The sequence below is a fragment of the Acanthisitta chloris genome, unplaced genomic scaffold, assembly GCF_000695815.1.
Source record: "Acanthisitta chloris isolate BGI_N310 unplaced genomic scaffold, ASM69581v1 scaffold30757, whole genome shotgun sequence".
In the NCBI taxonomy this organism is placed as follows: Eukaryota; Metazoa; Chordata; class Aves; order Passeriformes; family Acanthisittidae; genus Acanthisitta; species Acanthisitta chloris.
This window is the reverse complement of record NW_008682554.1, coordinates 1-22099: the sequence shown is the minus strand read 5'-3', so window position 1 is coordinate 22099 and position 22099 is coordinate 1. Positions and strand designations below refer to the sequence as shown.

General features: G+C 38.9%; 1 protein-coding gene across 1 annotated transcript; it reads right to left on the bottom strand.

Annotated features, from left to right (window-relative positions):
• Positions 1 to 4160: 4160 nt before the first annotated feature.
• GNS (glucosamine (N-acetyl)-6-sulfatase) lies at positions 4161 to 21787 on the bottom strand (the record flags this gene model as incomplete). Its single annotated transcript, XM_009078570.1, has 13 exons — positions 4161 to 5353; positions 6178 to 6338; positions 8189 to 8299; positions 9000 to 9107; positions 9929 to 10030; positions 10427 to 10530; positions 11145 to 11263; positions 12601 to 12683; positions 16176 to 16343; positions 18707 to 18805; positions 19217 to 19282; positions 20878 to 21084; positions 21728 to 21787. Coding segments are annotated over 13 exons (1467 nt in total), but the record flags the coding sequence as incomplete, so codon positions are not given.
• Between the last annotated feature and the right edge of the window lie 312 nt (positions 21788 to 22099).

The following is a 22099-nucleotide window of genomic DNA, read 5'->3' as shown; positions in this document are numbered from 1 at the left end:
AGGTGGGGCTTAATCACTGCCAGTGTTTCTCCTCTGATACCCTACAGAGAAGTTTTTGGAGTTACAATACAACGTCAAAAGATTCGAAGACTTCTGTGAGATTTTTGCCTTGTTAATTGAAACACTTTAAAAAGTAAGCAGAGGAGAAAAACACTGCTAAGCAGGTATCCAATAAAAATGCTTAGTCTTTTAAAGCAAATGTACAATCTGAATCAATTCTGGTGGTTCAAAACCAAAGCAAAACATCACAGCTCAAAAAAGCCCTCTAACACAACTTTTTTTGCTTAGGATTGTAATGTCCTAGGAGAAGAGTTACTTTCTTGTTTTAGAATAGTCATTGTAATGTTTTCCTTTCATCTACTGAACATTATTACTTTACTATTATTATCATTTACCATTGGTATTGTATTTAACTTTGTTTTCAATTATTAAACTGTTCTTAACCTATAAGTTACTTCTGATTCTCTTCTCCATTCCACTGAGGTACTGGGGAGGAAGAGAGAGAGAGAGAGAGAGGAGAGGGAGTGTCTGCATTGTGCTTAGCTGCTGGCTGGGGTTAAACACAACAGCAGGTAAAGAACCCTTCACAGAAAATATGAGGATTTTGTTCAATCAAACTCTGTAAAGTCATTCTTGCCACACAAGAGTCAGGGAGCTGGCACTTCCCAAGACCTTGCACAGGAAAAACAGTGAAGTGGGTGATTCAGTTGTGTTCCATCAAGTACCTCTTATTCCTGTTTCTAGAGAAGGGGTGGGTTTTGGTAGCTGGAATAAGTTCAAACGACTTCCACACCTTGAGCAAGCAAATACTGACTGTGCTTTTGAGATCTGTGAGCCATTACTGGACCACAGCTTTAGACACAGTCCAGTGGGTATTACCAACAATTAAGTGACAGCTGAATCTAACTACAGCAACACCTGGAAAGCAATATATTAGCACTGCCATTTCTTTCTAATCCTGGAATTCTACCACTCCACCCCTTGAATGAAGCATTAACACTGTGTATTTCTTTTTCTAAAACATGTGAGTCCTTTCACCCCATAACAGCAATTTTCTTCCTAAACATGGCTTGTTCTTCGAAATTAATGACAAAGGAGACATTGCACCAAGCTTCCATGACCCTGATGCAGTGTCACTTGGGCTGTCAGTGATGTCTTTGAGCATGATGGGCAGGTCTACCTAGGTAATACAGAACTGCCTTTTCTTGAGTGTAAACTTTATAGTTTTCGTCAGTTGAAACACCCAAAGAAAGACAGTAACATTGTTTCAAGCAGCAGTTAAATGCTTTTGTCTGCTTAGTGGAAGTCTGCTATCTCCTTGCTGAAGAAGAAATGAAACTGGAATCACATGCTTAAGCAGAAATGCCAATACAATGCAGAAGTACTTGTTTCAGTAGCTTGTGAAAGCCTCAGACTTAAATAGGTTAAAGGTGTACCAAATCCCCTTCCTCTATAGTTCAGAAAAGTTATGTATATATTTTAAAACTGAATCATCCAAGGAATTCACTTTTGTAACAGTGACTGAGGTAAGTAGCATGTATCTTACTATTGCTCACAGTTCCCATTTTGAAAAAAGCCTTATGTGGGATTTTATTCTTCCTCTTGGGGGCAGAACATACTGCTTTTCATTATGAACAGCAGTTTCTCCATTGTGACTTTCGATAAAGTTTTCCATCTATGCAACTTACATCAGTTTCCGAGGAAATGTGAGCAAGTTCAGGTTCCATTTCAATTTGTACTCTCACCTCAGTGTTTCTTTCTGGTGCAAAGCAGTCAGATCTTGCTTTGCCAGATGCTGTGCAAAAGGTTCCCTGTGACCATGGGAAGTAGCCACTGTTGGGCAGCAGGGTAGTGAGCAGCAAACAGGCTTGTAGAACAAGAATTCAGTGCTTAGCTGTGTGACACAATCCTGTGGAAAGGTTGAACTCAAGTTCTGTACCAGAAAGATAGGAAGTTTGATAGGCAGTTTATTTTTTCTTTCTCCAAAAGTGCAGCAGTGAACAGGGTCCCCTGGAAGGGCACTTTCTAAACAGACGTTCAAAACAGCAGAAATATGCTCACAACATGCTACAGCAAAGTATGCTCATACAGAGAGAGTAATACGAGCAAAATTAGAGTTGAATCACAAGAAATGACAGCTGTTTCATTGTGTTGAAATATTGCATTCAGCTTGTTGAACCAGTCTCAAATTTAACTTGATGGAAGAGGTGTTATACCTGCTTTGGGTGTGTGTTTCCATATATGTGTCCCTGCTACAGCTTTATTCCTCAAAATGAAGAAGCCCAATTTACTGGGCCTGTGCTGGCTAAGCAAGTACTAGCTGCATTCATCGATGCTGAAGTGGTGATAATGAATGTTTTTTGGTTTAGGATAATGTAATAACATTAGCTGTATTTCTCCCTGTATATTATCTACTTTACCAGATCAGATCATTAAAAATTCATAGCTCTGCTTTTGGTAACTTTTTTAAAAAGTAAAAAAAAAAAATTAAATTATCACATTTTATCTAAACCCAACACTGTACCAGTAAGGCCCTTTATTTAAAACTGTACATTTAACATAAATGTCTTCACTAACAAGGTACAGATACAGCCAGGGTCAAACAGCACATGAAATGGAATATTCAGAAAGACCATTTAGTTTTAAAATAACTTAGTTGGGAATTGCATCTGGATGAACTAAAGTTCCTTCATAGTGGTTTTTTAACCATCAAGGATAAGAATTAATACTGTTCATTTGAAGTTGTAAAAATACTCAGACTGAACTGCTTTATGGTGACAGACTGCTCCAAAGCCATGGAAGGCAGGCAGCTCTTTGTTCCTGTTCTTCCTTCAACTCCATGCTGAACAGTTCTTGAGCATTTATCAAAAGTGGGAGTCAAGCAGGTGTTTTCCTGAGCCACTATTCTGGTTAAGTAAGGACTGACTAATTTCATTCTGAATTTCAATTTAAGACAACATTTAGTACTGATGACAGATTTCAAGTAATAGTGTGGTTCTCTCACAGTGAGTGTGCAAGTTATTGAGCTTTGTTACAAAATGCTTTACAGGTCTGTGCAGATAGCAAGAGTATTAATTTGGGTAAAACATCTGGTCACTCATGCTGAATAATCTGAATCAATTCTGTCAACTTTCACATTACTTAGCAGGCAAAGAGTAAGTCATTCAAAAGAAAGTTTACTTGTTATGGCTTAAGATCACTTTAAGAAAAGACTGTTAGAGTTACAAATCTGTACCCATAATGAAGTTTTTTTTTCTATTAAGGAGCAGCAGAACACATTACTTGCACTGAAACTTCAGTAGAAATTTGACATACAACCCAGATTGAGGGATTAATGTGCAGCAGTGTATTTCACACTAGCCTCCACACAGCTACCAAAATAAAGTTTAAACAAAGAACAAGCCTAAGTTACTAGAATTCTCTGAGCAAAACACTACATACGTAAGCTTCAGGTTTAGCTCAGCATGAGGGAAAACACTTGAGAGCATGAAAACAACTTTGGTTTGTTTCTAAAGACAAGAGAGTCTCAAGCATACTGATGGGCAATACTAAGGCTTGAGAAACAAAAAAACCAGGATAAAGCTACAGTTGTATTTGAGGGGGAAAAAAAAGAGTCCTGAGTATTTGAAAGCATGTAAGTAGATTGAATATCAAAAAAAATCTGCATTTATACAGATGCTCCAGCTGAAAAGTCACCTTTCAAGAATTTTTTTTTCTCCAAATATTTGGTCACTTGAGACTTGAAACAAAAGAGACTTGAAACAAAAGCTCTACAAAAATCTAACCTGTAGACCACCACAGAAGTTTGCAGCTCTAAGCTAAACAAAGGACAACTTCTGTGCTTCAGACTTATACACCAAGAAAGTTCAACTTACTTTATTGTGGCATTGCTTGTATCCAGTTTGTGGATCTGCACACTGGGGTATGCACCTTCACAGTTTTGAAGAGTCATGCTTTGTCACCTACCTTCAGGATTACTTACTAGTAGGTTTCATGTGACAGAAGTTGAAATAATCATGCTCTCTACTGGGGTAAAAGATGTGAAATACCTAACTGAAAACTAAGTAGTTGTGCCACAGTTTGTCTGACACGGGAATGCATCATCCTGCCTGGTAACAGTTGATTTGCCCACAAGCAACACAAACTTGTCTTGCCAGAACTTTGCTGAGAAGGCCACTTATTGCAGGTTCCAAGTAGTTATGTCCTGACTAAAAAGCAACACTTTATGAAGCACTTAAACTGCCTAAAATAGCTCTCTTAGCCTAACATCTAGTGAGCAATGATTCTATGATTTATTTTTTGCTAGTTTGTTTTCAAAATAATTTGCCTTCAAGAATCTAATCAACATAAAATGTTAGACAATTCAAGACATTTGGAGGTTAGAGACAGATCAACTCTACTGTGGTGCCCTGGTTGTTGGATGTTATTCATTTTAGTATTATTTCTGTTTGCATATTAAAAACAGATGTTAGAGTTAGCTCCAAACACAGGCACATTTACTTGAATACCTGTTAGTCTCAACACTCTTGTTTACTCACTAGGAAGTCCATCTTAAACCCTAAGAGTTTTTCAGTAGTACATAGTAACCCATTCCAGCATTTCAAACTAGAAGGCTGAAATTACATTCTTGTTTGCAAGCTACCAAGGCTGTCCTACAAAATTCATTGGTTTCATTTCAAGTGGTCTTGTTGAAAGAGACTATTGAGCAGATGGATTTTAATTCTGCACATGACACTTGCTAGGTCAGATCCTAGGGTTTTCACTAGCACCTTCCTACTCTGTTTTGGGCTAGTTTGCTATTGTCATTAACAGCTTTGAGCTTGACACAAGAAACCTATAATTAAACATAGCTTTTAAGAAAGTCTATGACACTGAATATGGGTGAGCACTGCTGTGCAATAGCACCTGCCTATCTAACCTGACTCAAATACGCAATCATTGACTTTTTAGAACAAAATAAACTTTTCAGATTCATAGGCATAAGTTCACCTCTGTGCCTGTGATATGAAAAGGTACTTGAAAGACAAAGGTGGTAATCAACTATCTGAGCAAGACAGATTAGCTGTGTCTAACAATTTACAGTTAGAGTTCAGCTGTAAAATATACATATTGCACAAGGCAACCAGCTAAAGACGAGGGGTTTTCTTCCAAACAGGGTTTGAAAAGCCCATTGAAAGTCTTCCAGCTGTGATCAGCGAGAGATACAGAGACAGACCTGCTGCAGTCACTGGAGAAACTGGTCAGTAGGAGCCAGCTGCAAGAGGCTCTTAATGGTCATATAAAGGACTGTGCTGAAAACCTCCGAGCCTGTGCGCCGTGATTGCTGAACATGAGCCGTGGGTCAAACCTGTACCTACAGAAAGGAACAGAGCCAGTGTGAGCTACTTGGCCCCAGTGACCAGCACTTCTAAAAAGAGCTTATTGCTAGACTAGCTCTGGTACAAGGTTACATGAATAGTTGCTTTCTCAACAATACACAGTAGTGACAATTTATCTCTATTATTGCAAAGCTGAACTATAGTGACACACGAGGGAGCTGACAGTCTGCAACTAGATAAATGTTGGCTACAACATACCAGCAGCATACAGGCATGTATTACATGGAATATTCAGGATCTGCATTCTAACAGAAAGCTTTGCTGCCTCAAATTACAAACTTAAATAGCACAATGGTAAGGACATTTTGAATAGTGCTTAAAAAAGCTTCAGCACAAATGATTACTGATTGAGTTTTGAGGTAAGAAGTGCTATTTACTTAAAAGGGCTGACCAATACATACAGCTTAGGTCTTGCAGGAAATGTTCTTTGCTAACAGCATCTCCAGGAACAATTAGAGCAAGTATTTGCAAAATGTCTGCCTGTAGAAACCAACAAAGCTTTTCGTGGTTTGCAGGCAAACCAGAGGTCACTGCCTTTGACTACTCAGCACAGCTGTATGCTTCACCTATTCTGAGTCAACAATGGCTGACAAGATTAAAGTAGCAGTATTCAATATCAAAGTAATATTTGTAAGTTAAATTAAAATAGAGATTAAGCATTAAAACTGAGAAGCATCAAGAAAGCATCTCTATTAAACAACAGTATATATGTCAATAATATATTCCATCACTAATACCCTCTATAAAAGCTTAATTTAAAAATACATGTTTAACAGTATTATAATAATGAAGTGTTTACCCGGGATCAAAGACACCTGGTGTGCGACAAGTTGCTCCTGAACAGGATTGCAGCATCATTAATCGATAGTTCATCTTCTCGAGAATTTCTTGATCAATTGTTTTAGCAATGTTATTGATCTGGTGTGGATCTGCTGTCAAGTTATACACTTCCACAAACACCTGTAGAAGAAAGTTCCTGCACTGTATTAAGGCCTAAATGCAAATTATCATTTAGTCATATTATTTGGGAAGAATGTTTTACAGCACACATAGCCTCAGATATTATTTTAAACTTCACTACAGCAGCCCCACATATAGACTATGTCTAGCCATGCAGATAAGTTGTCAAAGACAAGACAGTGTGCAAGCAAAACAGTTTTGCAGAAATGCAGTATTGTTGGAAAAGATTCTGCTTTTACCTACAGTGCTCATCTGCTTTACTGCAGATTATATTGTCCAGCACATAAACAGAACATGCCTTATGACTGTGAGACCACAGTAGGACACCATGGCTCAGCTGTCTGTCTTTTCACTAATGAGTCTCAAAATACACAATTTCATGACTACCACATCACCATTCTAATGCTCGTCAGATACTTAGAGCAGTCAGACTCAGAAAGACATCTTGATTTCATGTACCAAATATTCTGAATACAAGTATGTGATAGCCCTAAAACAAGAAAGCTTATCCTGAGTGCATGTGCTTTGAGGTTTATCTGGAAGATTTTAGGGTGGATTTTGTTTTTGGTATATTAAGTCTCTAGACCACTCTGTGGGACAAATACTAGTCAAATTTATCTCAGAATTCAGCTGTGGTTTTGCCTGTGCTAGAGTAAGAGTCCTGACTGCAGATGATAGTGATAAAAACTGGCTGGGTTGTGTCTAACTTAGATAAGACATATCTGGGCAGACTTTGGCTGCCAGCTTTCTTACAAGGTTCATTGCAAGGTTTTAAAAGGCACATTGCTGCACCTTCCCAATACGCTTAGTCTTAATTGAGCTAACCCAGGTAACCCAAAAATGCCACAGCTATATCTTCTCAGTAAAAAAACCCCAAAGTGACATGAAGTTTATTATCAAATCAACTATGAAGAAAGCTGCAACATTTAACTTCACTGTAAATTGCCAGAAAGTGGAAAAACAAAGGGCAGGGTCTGCTAATTGGCATTTTGGTCTCCTATACAAACCTACACAGTTTTTCATACTATCTCAGTGCAAAAACATCTTGTGGGATTTACTCCCATCATTTAAGTTGCTCATTGTAGACTCTCATAAAATGTGTTGTGTGGTGCTCAGTTACTGAGGATACCTGCTGTTCATGCTCTTATTGCACATCTGCTGACAATACAGTTTATTAGCTCTGTGACCCAGACACATGCTCTCTGGAGCAGCTGTGTGCAAATGGGCACAAGCAAAGATCAGCACTGTAACACTCCACCTTTTATACATACAGCATATGCTGTCCTAGTGAGATCTGAACAGTTTCTGAAGGGAGGACATTATGTCCCTTACACCCAAACAACTTACAATAAGGTCAGAGACCTTTCTCACAGTTGAAACTTAAATACTTTTTTTTCCTGACAAACAAGTGAGTAACAGAAGATAAATTATTAGCCTGGATTTTCAGTTCTTCCCAAGTAAAAGATTTTGCAGCTGAACACAAACACAGCAGAGGTACAGTGCAGCAGAAAATACCTGTTGTACAGAAGAGATTGCCACATGGAATTAGGCTGAACCCAGTTCAGCACAGCTCCCCATGAGGCTATTAGCTGATACCAGAAGGTCATAGTCTCAGTTTAGGCCTCACTCCCCTCCCACACACCCCTTTTATTTTTCCTTCTTCCCAAAACCCCACTACATTTTCGGTTAAACATTCTCACCAGGAGATAAGTACTTCACTGTTTGCCCTGCAAGCAGTGCTAGTCTGCTTTTCAGAGTATTTCATGGAAACCTTGAGAGCTGATAAGAGTGCAGACAGACACTCACATGGTTGTGAACAGTTGACATCTGCTACTCAGACAGAGACTTACCTCCCGGTCATCAAATTCACAGTATTGCAGATCCCAGGAAGATGACAGTGTCCTTACACAAGCATATGTGTTGTTATAGGAATCCTCACAGACACAGTCTGGGAAGCAGTGCTGTGAAGCAATCAGTGAACAGAAACCTCAGCAGGAGAAGATAAACTAGCAATCCTTTTCCTAGAGTCTATACTAGCTCACACCAACTGCAGTTAAATTAAGATCTGGTTGTTCATCGGTTAACACATGCAAGTCTCCACTGGGGAATTTAAGCAAAAACTCAACTCTTCTAAATTTGAGGAAGTGTTGTTATTAAACTGAACATTATTAAGTGCATTATGTCCAGGAAGCTATTGTACATACATTGAAGAGAACCACACCACACACAACTAAAGACAACACCAATAGGATGCTTTACTTAAGTAAAACAAAGCAAACCTGCTTTGATTCGGAGAGTAGCTAATGACTTAAATAACAGTCACAGACAAGAACTGTACAAGGTCACTGGAATTTTAGAAAGCACATTTTGTCACTGCCACACACTTGGCTCAACCCACACCTGCCTATGTTTTTCTCCAGCCCTGAGGACCTATAGATTCCCGCAGAAAGGGTTACTGTGTTCTCTATGGTCACGTGCACATGTCAGTTCCACATGGCTGGATATCTCCCCCCAGTCCTCAATGCTGCACAGGGCCTACAGAGCTAGCTCCTACTTCCCAGAACACTGGGAGCTTACAGAAAGAGCCAGGTTAGCCCATCCAGCAAACAGGTTTAATTCAGCAGCTATTTTTTAATATTTAAAAGATCTCATTTTGCTTACTGTGACTCCAGGTCCTAGACCAGGACAGGTAGGATCGCTGCCATTGTATCCTTCTCCTTGGTACTCCACCAAGAAGTCTGATCTCCACGTGACATTTTTGTCTCCTCTCTACAAGAGGTAAACACAACTTAGTATCTACTGCACAACGAAAAAAATTCTCCATGCTTGGTATAACACTAACACTGCCTAAGTTAATATACACCTTTGTCACAGTCCTATGCAGGAAAACGATGAGTTTCAGTTTTGATTCCATCAGAGTTTAGACTAGGTGCCTCTTACCTGCTTCTGTCTAAAGAACAGCTTAAGGTTTGGATACACGGTTTTAAAAGCAAAGCACTTTTAAATCTGGATGATCTTTCCTAGCTTACCTTCCAAGTAAGATGCCTTCAATTTATAGACTAAATTTAATTAAACCTAAACAGATCAGCTGCATGCAACTTTATTTAAATAGGCTGCTGTTCACCTATTTGAAAGGTCAAGTTTACTTTATAAAACCACATGCATTTTTCCAGAGTTTGATAGGAAACACCAGTTCTACTGAAAATGGAGTCAAACCAAAGATTAAATAAGAACAGTCTGCTTTCATCCTATGTCTATGCTGAGAAATGCTAAGGAAAAGGGGAAGAAGGATGCAGGTAGAAACAACATACAGGCTTCAAAACAGGAATTATTACAAATGGCAGGATGAGCCAAAGGATGACACAACTTCATTATAAAATGACAATAATGTTGTAGTGCTTATGAAAATACATCTGCATTTAAACAACATATCTACTTTTTTCATTAATTATGACCATCCCATGTGAAAAATGACATCAGGGGAAAAATCTGGGTTATGAGTCAGCCTAGTCTATCGAAGGAAGTAGTATTCATTTTGAAGAATTACCTTTGCAAGAATTATCAGTTACTATCCCTGTCTGTCTACTTACCAACAGCGGCAACAGTGACATCCCATCCATCTGGGTCTTATTCAAGTCATATCCCGCAATATCCAGAATAGTGGGACCCAAATCAATATTTGCAACAAGTATCTGCAGGGTGAGAAAAACTTAACTTCAGAAGATCATAACCTCACAGATGTAATAATAGGACTTCTGTATTTTAAGTACTTGTAAATATAGGTACACCTAAACACTACTTAATTTCATCTTTATTTGCTAATGGACCTTCTAACATTGAAAAACAATGGCAGGGACTTTGGAAAGTGAGTTCAAACTTCATGTACTTTTTTTAGCCTGCAATTACTTAATTTCACTGACTCAAGCCAGAACAAACAGTTTTTTGTAATGAGGTCTTTGCACTTTCTACCACTCGTGTATTTCACTCCATTGAGACATGTATGCAGGAGCATAAACTATTAGCCAAAGCTGATAATTGTGAAACAATATTAAAAATAAATCTGTACTCTGATTTCACTTCTTTCTTACCTTGTTTGTCTGATTTGGTTTAATCCCTGGTCCTCGAACTAGCAACGGAACTTTGATGTCAAACTCATAGAGCTGTCGTTTGTCTATTGGCAAAGAAAACTGGCCTATGTGATAGAAATTGGAAAAAGTTAAATGGCTTCTTGTTTTACATTTTAAGAGTCTTGTGTTATACAGAATGGTTTAGGTTGGAAGGGTCCTTATAAAGATCATCTAGTTCCAACTCCTCTGCTGTGGGCAGGTATCTTCCAGCCGCCAACTTTTATAGAAGATGTTCTTAACCTGAACTACATCAAAGAACTGGAGGACAGAAACAGATAACTTCAAAGTATAGGCAACATCTTACAAAGCTGTACAGCTTAGATACTGCATTTTTAGCTGTACATGATACAGAGAGGTCTTTCACAGACATTTACTGGTTAACTGTTTTATGCCAACTTTTCCTACAGAACACAGAGACCCTTCATTTCTGTCCTAATTTTATGTATACCAGGATACACTGATAGAGATTAATGCTAGAAAAGACAAAAATCAACCAAACAATAAAATTACCAAACACCCCACACTGCAATTCCAGATCGTTTTTCAACTCAAATCAGTTCTTCTCATATCTACAGTTTTGGACAGCTGCTGTTCCCACTTTCTGGAGTGGTCATGAGGGTGAAATGTTATGCAATTCCTGGATCTGCTACAAATATTCAGTAAGTAATGAAAATTTTACCAGTGTGGAAGCCATTGTCTGATGTGTAAAAGATGTAGGTGTTGTCTAATTCTCCATTCAGTTCCAATTTCTTCACTACTTTCTCTACCAGGTCATCTACTGACAGCAGAGTTTGCCACCTATACCGAAACAAAGTACTTTGTATTAGAGGATGAAAAATTCAAAATAACTCTGACTGCAGGTGGGCCACTCATATCTGCTTCCAGTCAACAGTGTACACACTGAGTTATTTTGCTTACAAATTCTGAAAACATACTTTATCATAGACTCCTACACTTTATTTTTTGAGACTGCAATTTACAACAGAAATAGACTGTTTGTCCTCATATCTTGTTGATTTTATTCTGCAGTGTCTCCGAAAAATATCAAAATGCAGATTATATCTTGTCTGGAGACAGCGAAGACCAACCTTGAAGCGTGGTGGCAAAGAGTTATCTCCTGCAAGAACACTTGTTATTAGTTCTTCACATTTAGTTTAATATTAAAATGCAAGACTGACGTGAATATAGTTATCTATATGGTATCCTTTCTGTTTGAAGACTGTATCAGCTATTTTGAATTAATCATGTCATTGTCAGGGTACATTATTTCAGTGTATCTAAAGCCTTGAACAGCAACAAATTCTTCTTTTCCTTGTCATGGGGTTTGCCATCGAGAAAAGTGACTGCTTCCAGAAACCTCCACAGACTAGTATTATGCTCAATTATTAACTATTCAATTCTTGGATTCTGTTGTCTGCAGGCTTAATTCAAGATTTTGTTGCATAATTTTACCCTCCTCTTTTATAAGGCAAGAGCCTGAAAAAAATCTTGGTTTTCCACCTTCAAAGTGACAAGCTAATGCCTGATAACTGCTCAAAATGGAGTGCAAATTTAGTCAACATTTGTTTCAGAACTTTTAAAGTTCTGTGTGTAAACAAATACCCTTCCTTTCTATTAAAAAAGGGAACAAGACATATCTACACATTACTCTTCCTTTTTATAAAAAGGAATCAAGCACCTCTCTTAGCCAGTCAGGTATTCCCCAGTAAGACTACAGAATGAGAGCCAAGGTTAATAAATCAGACTAGCTAGCAGACAGATCAATCACATTTGATGTACATCATGTAAGAATCTGAAATTCAAGTGAAGTAGAAGGTAAGGCCAATTTTTTATAAAAACTTGTTGTGCACTGAAAGAAAAGCAATAGAGAGACCAAGTGTGATTGGTGTCTTTTTTTTTCTGATAAATGATGGCAGCATTTGGGGATAAAATATTTCTGAAGGCAATGACAAGTTTATTTGCAAAAACTAAATGAAGTCAGGTCTACTGAGATGTCAGAGAACTATTACAGGTAATCTGACATTGATTATCACTTACTACAACTGTTTTTGAAAACCATACTTTTTATTTTTAAAGTAAAAAAACCAAAACAATTCCAAGTTCTGATTAGAAATTGCAACAAAAAAAATTCTTACCGCTTTCTATAAGCATCATCAAGAAATTGTATTGAAGAGTTAGTCATCGGAGTCTTTGCTTGTCGAATTAACCAGTGCTTGTTCTAAAGGAAAAAAAAAAAGACAAAAAGATTAGTATAGGAGGCAAGTACCAGCTTTTAAACCTTTCTTAGACCAATTTCAATTGGTCTGTGAATTGATTCCTGTGAAATAGTCAGGCAATACTATCAAACTGACCTTACACAGATTTTCCCTATTGGTTCATGTAAAATCTAAGTTTCAAGAGTAGAATATATTAGAGCTCCATTATGCTCAGCTCTTGGTGAGAAAAAAATAGCTGTAGATCTTTTCAAAGCAGCTCAGGGAAGAAACTGGTCAAAGAATCTGGGAAAGGCTCTCTGAGAGGTATAAGTCTGATAATCTGAGACAGGTCCAGTGAAAACAATCTGAAGTACTGAGCATCACCGGTTGTCAAAGTGAGGTACTTTTGGGACTAAGACTGGTGAACATCCTAACAGGTGGGGAGAAACTCCTGCATCTAATGCAATTAGGACTATATAAGTTATAGACAGATGAGGACAAAGACCTATAACACTGCCACTATCAGATTCTTGGTAGCCTATGAACTCAGGGCTGAAGACTACTGAGGGGAGCAGAACATTACCATTTAATTTGAATTTTGACTCCAAAACAAGAGCATTTCTTTAGCTGAGGCATTGATTCCTCTAGCTGGATCCCAAACTTTCAGAAAAAGACCCTCACCTTCTCCCTTCACCCACCCCCCCAAAGTAATGGACATGATGTAATTCATACAAGAAGTGATACTCCCACATCAAAGCACCAGTCTGAACTGGGTCAGCTGCTGTACAAATACATGGGAAGGTTTGCTGTGAACAACCTGAAGGTTAGTATTAGTGGGGATCAGAACAAAGAAGAAAGTCATGTCAGCACAGCTTTATGCTTTTTCATTTAGTAGGTCAGAGGTGACCCACTCACCACCACCAGCTTGAGCCTGTATTTAGCTGGTCACTCCTCTCTGTAGAGCCTCTAGTTATGCAATTTCCCTCCTGTCACAAGCGAATGACTCTGGACAGGCTTAGGCTTTACGGACTCACGAAGTGACTCATATCACCTGTTTTCTGTTCTTGCTGACCAAAGGGAAGATTTTTGGCATGGAGACTTAATACCATGTCCACTTTTCTTTAATTCAGTTGTATTCAGATGTCTCTTTTATAGTACTTGTAAAACAATTCTCTGGAGAGACACTAAGTCTATCTCAGCAAGAAACACAGCATAATCAAGACTAAGCATCTAGGACATGTGTGTTGATTGAGAGAGGAAAAAATAAGGAAAGACATCAGAAATTCTCATCTCCAACTCAGCAGAAGTTCTTCAGACAACAAAGGAGCAGGCAAGGTCACTTGTGCACCCATCACCTTTCAGAAGGGGTGTGCTTAGGACAGGTGCTTCATAAGGCACAACCACACTGGGCAATTCTGGCAAGTAAGTCACCTAGTGCAGTAGAATCCTCCTCTTTTCTTGAGTATTTTGTTCTTTCTACCTTTGCCTGAAGTTTCAAAAACTTCACACAGCACCTAAACACCTTTGGGTATTTCAAGAAGGTTCACACTGACAGAGTCATCAAATCTGCTTTCCTGTCAAGTCTCTTTCACCATTTACATAGAAAGCTGTCCACCAATCCTGCTGCCTCCCTATGTTCCATTCTCAAAGAAATTTTAGGAGGTCTCAAGACAGCATACCATGCCTCACCACCAGAATCTGAACACAGTCATGCTCTGATTTTACAGGAAAAACAATGCCCAACAAGTATCTTAATCAACTTCTCCCTCAGAACAGCTTAGACAAACCACTCATCTGGACTATTAACAGCCCTGCTGGGAAAACAGACAGCTGCCTGTCATTTTGTACAGTTCATAGCTGAGGATCCAAAGCAGAAGTTAAAGCCAGACTCTGCCCAGTGATGTACACAACAGCTTAACTCCTATTTTTCATGCAGATTCTGCCTAAATGGCTCTTTTTAGTAGCCTTGCACACATACTGTATAAGGAAGCAAGGCAACATTCATTTAAGAATCAAGACTAGAATACGAGACTGTCAAGCAAGCATGACAACATCAGTGAGGGTCTGAGACTACACACATGTTTACTGGCACTGGAGGAATCATGCTTGCCCAAGAAAACAGTGAAGCTCAAAGAGTTTGGCTTCAAAGCCACAACACTGCCTACTGCAGAAATGCAGTTAATGACTTTACCTATTGTGTCTAGGAAGGAGGGTAAAGTTATTTGTTCCTATAGTAAAACTGCTGTATCCACAGATATTATCAAACATTAAGTCTATCATTTTGCTGTGTGTTATCCAGGCACATGCAGAGCTTTAGCACCACATAAGGGAACTCCACACTGTATTTTTTGCTAGCTGCTGACCATTGGTCAAGTTATTTCTAAACTGCTATTTTAAGAGCACTCAATTATTGCAGTAATGGAGTCTAAGGAAAGTTCCTCCTTTTGTGGAGGAAAATCCCCAGTCTGATTTCATCTCCCTAATTCAAAACTTGAGTTGTTGTTACTGCCTGCAGCCCTTTTCTCCCCTTTCATTCGTGTTTTTGTATCCTATTGATAAGCAGAAGGTCATTTTGCAAGCTACAATCTTCAGCTAAAAAAAACACAAGTGTCATTTGTACAACATGAGTCACAGTGACCTTAGAAGTGGTACAACTGGGCTCCTGATAGGCAGTGTTGTCTCTTAGTCCTAAGATTAGAGGGAAATCTTGAAGTGAGACAATTGAACACTGAACAGTAATGGCTTCTATATTTTAAACTATTTGAATCAAAAATACAAAACTTCTGAAAGTAAGGTATCTACCACATGAACTGTTTGTGAATTTCGGTTATTGGTAGAGTGAACTGCAGCAGATTAATCTGAGCTAGACCATATCTGGCCAAGTTTGCTGGCAGTGGAAAATAGTGCCCTGTCACAAGGAAGTCTGAGTTTGTAACATTAGTCTTAGCAATTCTGTTAACAGGTTATTTCAACAAGTGAAAGACAAGTTCTCAAAATCCTTAGTGATCCTGAGCCCTGCGGGTCAAGGTTTCTCAGAAACCTCTGCTTAGTCTGACATACAGCTTTGCCATGCATTCAAGGAACAATCACCCATCCACATGAGCAGATGTGCACAGGAAGACAAGGTTCTCACCATTCTTCACCCGAGCCTTTGAGTAGCACACTACCTATGTGTTCTGTACTGAACAATGGAAGAATTTTTAAGAGCTACAAAAGAGTCTGGAAATTCAACAAGGAATCAACCTTTTTTTCATTTATCAATCATAACTCCACAGTACCACCATAGCATCTTTGCCACTCCATTTTTTTAATTTACAAGATATTGGTATGCAAATATCTCAAAGTCACAATAAACATATCTGACCCTGCCAGGCTGATTAACATGACTAAACAATCAGTACTCACGGTATTAGCCTGTTCTTCTCACTGTTTAAACTTAAAATGCAAGTCAGGGCCACTGCCTACTGCTCTCACCAACTAGAATAAACTCTATAGATTCTTGCTAGTTAGCTTACCTTTCCATGAATATTAAAATTGCTGTTTCTTGGTGCACTGACATTCTGAAAGCTCTTTGTATACTGTGGAGCAGCTGTCCAAGGGGAGTGCGGCGCTGGAGTTGAGATCATCATAAAGAAAGGTTCGAAGTTAGATTTGTACTCCAAGAAGTCCAGTGACATGTTGGCCTGTAAACAGTGTGGTTGGAGAAAAGTCATGCCTCAAAGGAAAACAGCAAGTATTTGAGAAATCCAAATTAGATATTCATAACTTATTTAGAGCTTGATGATACTGGGAACATTTACACTATTTCAGAATCTTACTGTCTGCTCATCTACAAATGTCTAGAACAGCAGCTCATGATAAAAATAATCCCAAGTGCTCATGCTAAACAAATCACTTGTCCCACATCTCTGAACAACTTTCTACTTCAGGCCTTTGTGTTTGTTATTTAGAACTGGAAAGCTTATCAGAAGTTTATGCTTATACCATGCACCAACAGAATCGACCTAAACTCAGGTTTTATTAAGTAAAATCAGAGCTTTCTTTAACAGTCTGAGTCTGAGGCTTTCAGGTGCCATCTCTTGTCTCACAGATCCCAGTTCAGCAGCTTCAGTTGGCTTCAGAAATAGCAACAGATCAGAAAAAATATTTCATCCCCACTATTTATAGCATATGCTCATTCCTCAGCAAGCTCCTAGATTACAAGGGGTGAAGACAGGAGGTCTTGTGAGGAACAGTGCCAAACGCCGCTTGCTCACACCACTTCACTGCACTTTCATTTTCATTTCAGCCTATACACAATTTCAAGTAGCAAATTAGAAAAGACTGAGTTCCATTCTGGCCTTGCCTTGGTCAGCCTTTAAAATCAAAGCTTCAAAGGTATTATTTGTAGATGAGTTTTTCAGTATTCAAATCTTGAAACATTTTTCTTTCCTGTCTGATTAGTACAGTTCATTTTTTATATCCTTTTCTTTCTCTAGGAAAAAACAATACACTAGGAATTCCTTCTTCCTTCCTCCTAGCTTGTACATCTCAGCATGTAGGGCCCAATTTCAGTTATATGACAACAGAGTTAAGGAAGGAGAAGAACTATTCAGAAAACAGTATGATGTAGCTAAACTGATAAAGGTAGTCAACTTTGTTTTCACTATGAGCTTAAACTGTGACATGTGAGGACTGCAGTAGAAAGATTCAGGTGTTCAGATTCCTAATACCAGACTCAAGTACCCAGGTGCCCTTAGTCAGAACAAGAAAGCTTGTGTATCACATCAAGCAACACAGGAACTCTGCATAAACAATTTACTCCTGTGCACTGCCCACCAAGTAATTCAACTCCAACACTGGCTCTGAAATGCTGAATACATGTTTGGTAACTATGGGCAGAAATTAGAATGCAACACACTGCAATTCAGTGCTGTATCAGTCGGTAACACACCACAAGTAAGGAGTTTATGGAACAATGACCTGTTGGACAAAATGTTTCCAAGCTGCTGAAAGACCAAAAAAACCCCAGTACAATGCCAGTAATAGGATAGCCTCACTTCTGGCTTATCAATTCCAATCTACCTTTAGACAACATAAATCTAAATTTAATCAGACAGCTGTTCAATACCCTATGAAATATCACTCAGTTCTGTTCCTAGTAAGCAGCTGTCTGTGTTCTAGCACCCACTGGAATGAAACCCTTCAGGGTCTCAATGCAAGACTGCACAAGGAGACATCCCAGAGAATTTTTGCAAGTGCTACATGTGAGCTCCCAGCAGTACCAACCCACACACAGTAACCCCATGGCAAATCAAGACTCCATCTCGGCAGACAGGGGGAAAATTACTCATCCCCTTCAGCTACTACTACTTGCCAAACAAGGCCTTAAGAGAGTTAAAGTAGCTCTTCTAACTTTTCTTTAAGTATTTGACATCTTTGTTATCTCTCTGTGTCTTAAGAGGATAAAGAGGCTAAAAATTCCCCTGGCCAGCTACACATTTTTCACAGTCCATATATTGCCCTCTCATACTATGAAGGATTGATTAGTCTTTGATATTTCCAAGTTATCAGCCTGATGTAGTTAGAGACTACAAGATACTAACACATCATAATATCTAAGAAACAAAACATGGTGTAAAGTTATTCTTACGTGCTTAATTTCCTACTGAAATCTTGGCACAGTTAATCTGTTACAGAAATTGCATATTATAATGGAACACTTTCCTTCTATGAAGTAATTAAAGCCAGTGCCTACAAGTATTATGCTCCTCACACACCACAGCATGTGGTCAGTATTAATCTCTCGGTGAGTCGACTGGCTAGCAAATGGCCAGTTGGAATCTCTTTCCTCTCCACAGCTCATACACACAAACCTGTCATTTCTAAATATAATCAGAATCTTGCCCTGCTGATTAATGCTCACTCCCTGTCATGACAGCACAATTGTGTATTCATGAACTAATACAGCCTAATAAATTATCATTCCAATTTTGCCCAGGCCTCCAGCATGAGGCATTATCTGGTCCTTAGCAGCTTCTGTAACATGTATTGCATGTTTTCTTACCAGTACATCTGTCAGATAATCCACACTGTAGTTCTCGCCATGCCTTCGTGCTTTGCCATTTACAGAAAGAGTATAGTTGTAGTACTTGGAGTTTTTCTCCTGTGAAAAGGAAAAGTGACATGGATACTTGTGCAAAGTAACATGTTCATTGATTACTTGGAATAATCAAAAATGAGCTGCCCACATGCATTTGTCAAATAGCTTACGAGCATTTGTCATGAGGATACAGCAAGAATTCTCAGAAGTGTTCCCCAACAACAAAACTTACTTTAGTGCCACCTCACACGGCTTTGGCTTTACAACTTGGGGGTTTTCTCTGAGCACTTAGCAGGACTACCCTTTGTGAAAGCCAAGGATCTGATGTGCAATAGAGGGAAAAGTGAAAGAAAAATTGCATCAAGTTGTTAGATGTTCTGTGCCTGCTCTTTCATGACCAGCAAAGTTAGAACATGAGTTGGGTTAGAAAGCAATCGAAATAAAGTATTTAAAAAAAAAAGAATAGCCACATACCAAAGCATACCAAAAACTCCATCCAGGAGGGACATGACCGACTCCCCCTGCATCTTCTGCTCCGTACTGAAAAAAGACAGACCATGACTCATAGTTTCAATTGTGACAAATAAAAGCTAGAAATTCTGTTTCATATTCATGTGCTTTATTCAACACTAGTCAGAAACCATGTTAAGCCAAATTCAGTTTCAGAATAGGGAAAATCAAATGTACATGCATATAAAAACACATGTATACCCCGTTAAAGAAACTAGGGTTCGGCCACTAGAAAGACAGTAACTACAAGCTGTTACTGTTTGTAACTACGTAACTACAAGCTATTCCTGTTACAAAATGACCAAACTACAAGTTTGGTATTCACCAATGAAACTTAAATATTAGTCCCTGCTCTACTCTGCTTGTGAAAATACAGAGAGATCCTGGAGAACATACAGTAAATTATCAGGTAACAAGAGGTGATCAAAACATCCATGTACCAAGACACTTTCAGGCTTTGTGATAACAGTTCACAAGATACTAAAGAAAATTTCACCTAGACCAACAGCTTCCTTCATGCTCCCCAAATGGGGATAGGAACTTTAAGCAATGCCAGTGCCTCTTGTCACCTCGTTGCCAAATAGTCCGCAACAACCAGCCTTTAAGACAGCAAAAAAGGCAAAGTAGCTGCTGAGTCAGTGCCAAACTCAAAACAGAGGGTGCCTCAGAGCAACACAACGGGTTCTCAGGGGTGCCCTCTCTCATCTCCACGGCTTGCCTAACTGCAGGGATGGGAGAATCAGCTAAACAAGGGATGCTCAGAGAAGACAGTTAAGTTTCCCTTCCCCTTGCTGCCTTGGGAACATCAGAGGAAACAAATTTGAGCCTACCTAGGAAAATTCACGTTCCACTATTCTATTACAGCACCAATATTTTCCACCAAGAGATGCAAGGAAAATAATGCTGTTAAGATCGCTGTAACTCATCTAGCTCCAAATACAATTCCACACACAAGAGGACTAAAGCTTTCAGTGCTGAATTTTACATCTTACCATGAACTACTAGAAACCATAGCCTAGTTAAAAACAGAAAAAAGCAAAGGCATACATATATAGGTGATTCAATAATGAAGTGTTGGGTAACTGCTGTAAAAAGCTCTGAAAACCTCTGTACTTCCAGTGAGTTTGCCTTAGTGGACACTTAATAATTAAAATATCATATTAACTGCTAAAAACAAAATAGTCCTCTGCTGCAAGAGGATATGTCAAGTCAAGAATATTGCAACAAACTCATTTTTTTCTTTAATCTTATTCTAACATCATGTCCGCTTTGGCATTGGCTTGATGTGTTCTTCAATACCACATGCCAATTATCTATCCCTTTCCTCCAGTCATTAAAATTAACACATTTGAACATACTTTAAAAAAAAAAAAGCCCTTTGGATTCCATCATTATTTCAAAATTAACTTAAAAAACATTCTGGTACCTACAGAACCTGATTTTAACTAAATTAAAGATCTAAACTTTGCATCATATTTATTCCATCTTAGCAAGGAGAAGTGTTCATCCAAGTAACATCACTTTAGACATTTCGGGGACCCAACATCAGCTATCAACAGAAACATCATGGACTGTTATATAAAAATGGACAAATACAAATAAAAAGCCCAAAAGGCACAAAATACCTCATTTAAATACTTCCCGGCAAAGAACGTCTGATAACCACACATGGCTTTGAGCAGTGCTGGAAAGGTGTATGGTTCTTGAATCTTCTGCCATAACTTGCTGCTACAGTTCCCCTCCAGAGTGTTGTTGACAACATGATGATTATGTGGGTATTTTCCTGTTAAAATGCTAGCTCGACTGGGACAGCAAAGCGCACTGGGAACATACTGAGAAGAACAAATGAAGAGATGTAAGGGACAATTTTACCTCAAAATTTATGGTTTTGAAACATCAGCTAACAGGCTGATTAAAATGTTCAGCAACATTAAAAGATACTTCTTCCCGGACACACAAAATGCTAAGTATTTTCACTAGCAAAACGCTCCATATAAAAATGATCTCAGGTTTCTGCAACATACGCCCTTCAAACCCTCCCCCCAAGTAGATTTGGTACTTAGACAGGAGCAAGAATCCATTAAAACACAGTTTGCCTGTTAATTCACTCAATTATTTTAGCCATAGAGATACACTAGAGAATGAAAAGAGTGATGTGGGTTTCCAGCAAGCATGGAGTTGAAAGTTCTAAGTAGCTTCTTTTAATGCTTCTTGGTTGGTAATAAAAATACTTAAGCTATGCAGTTTTACTTCACAGTTTAAGGAAGTCACAAGGGCTTTTAGGAAGTGAAACTTTCCCTCACAGATTCTGACTATATCCATTTTGAGACCTAAGCCTGAAAGAGATTTGAATTTTAAAAAACCCACATCCATATGTGCAGGTTCCATAAACTTTTACCAGTTTTGAGAGCTAAGATACAAAGCACACAAATGCAGACAACCTCAGAAATTCAAAGAGTTAATGCAAATACTTACTGCATTTGTAAAGGTTATTCCCATCTGCGCAATGAGAGCATTAGTCTTCTTTAGGGGGGTCTGGAAGCAAAACATCAAAAGGGTATCAGCTGAAATTAAGGATGGTAGGTGAAGTAAGGGAGCTGAAGCAGTCTACCTGAGAGAGGGCCCATCATCACAGCTCTTTGGCACCACCCAGGCAAGACACTCAAGAGTGCCTTTTTTCTTCTTGCTAGGGCCTGGCGTGGCCGCAGCAGTTGTGCTAGTTGGCCCAAGACAGCAAAGGCACAGAGAGTTTCCAGGGGGTACCTGCAACCGCTGAGGCGCTGGAGAAGCCCCAGCAGGTTCGCAGAGCAGTTTCTCGCAGCCGGAGAAGCCCACCAGGCCGCTCCC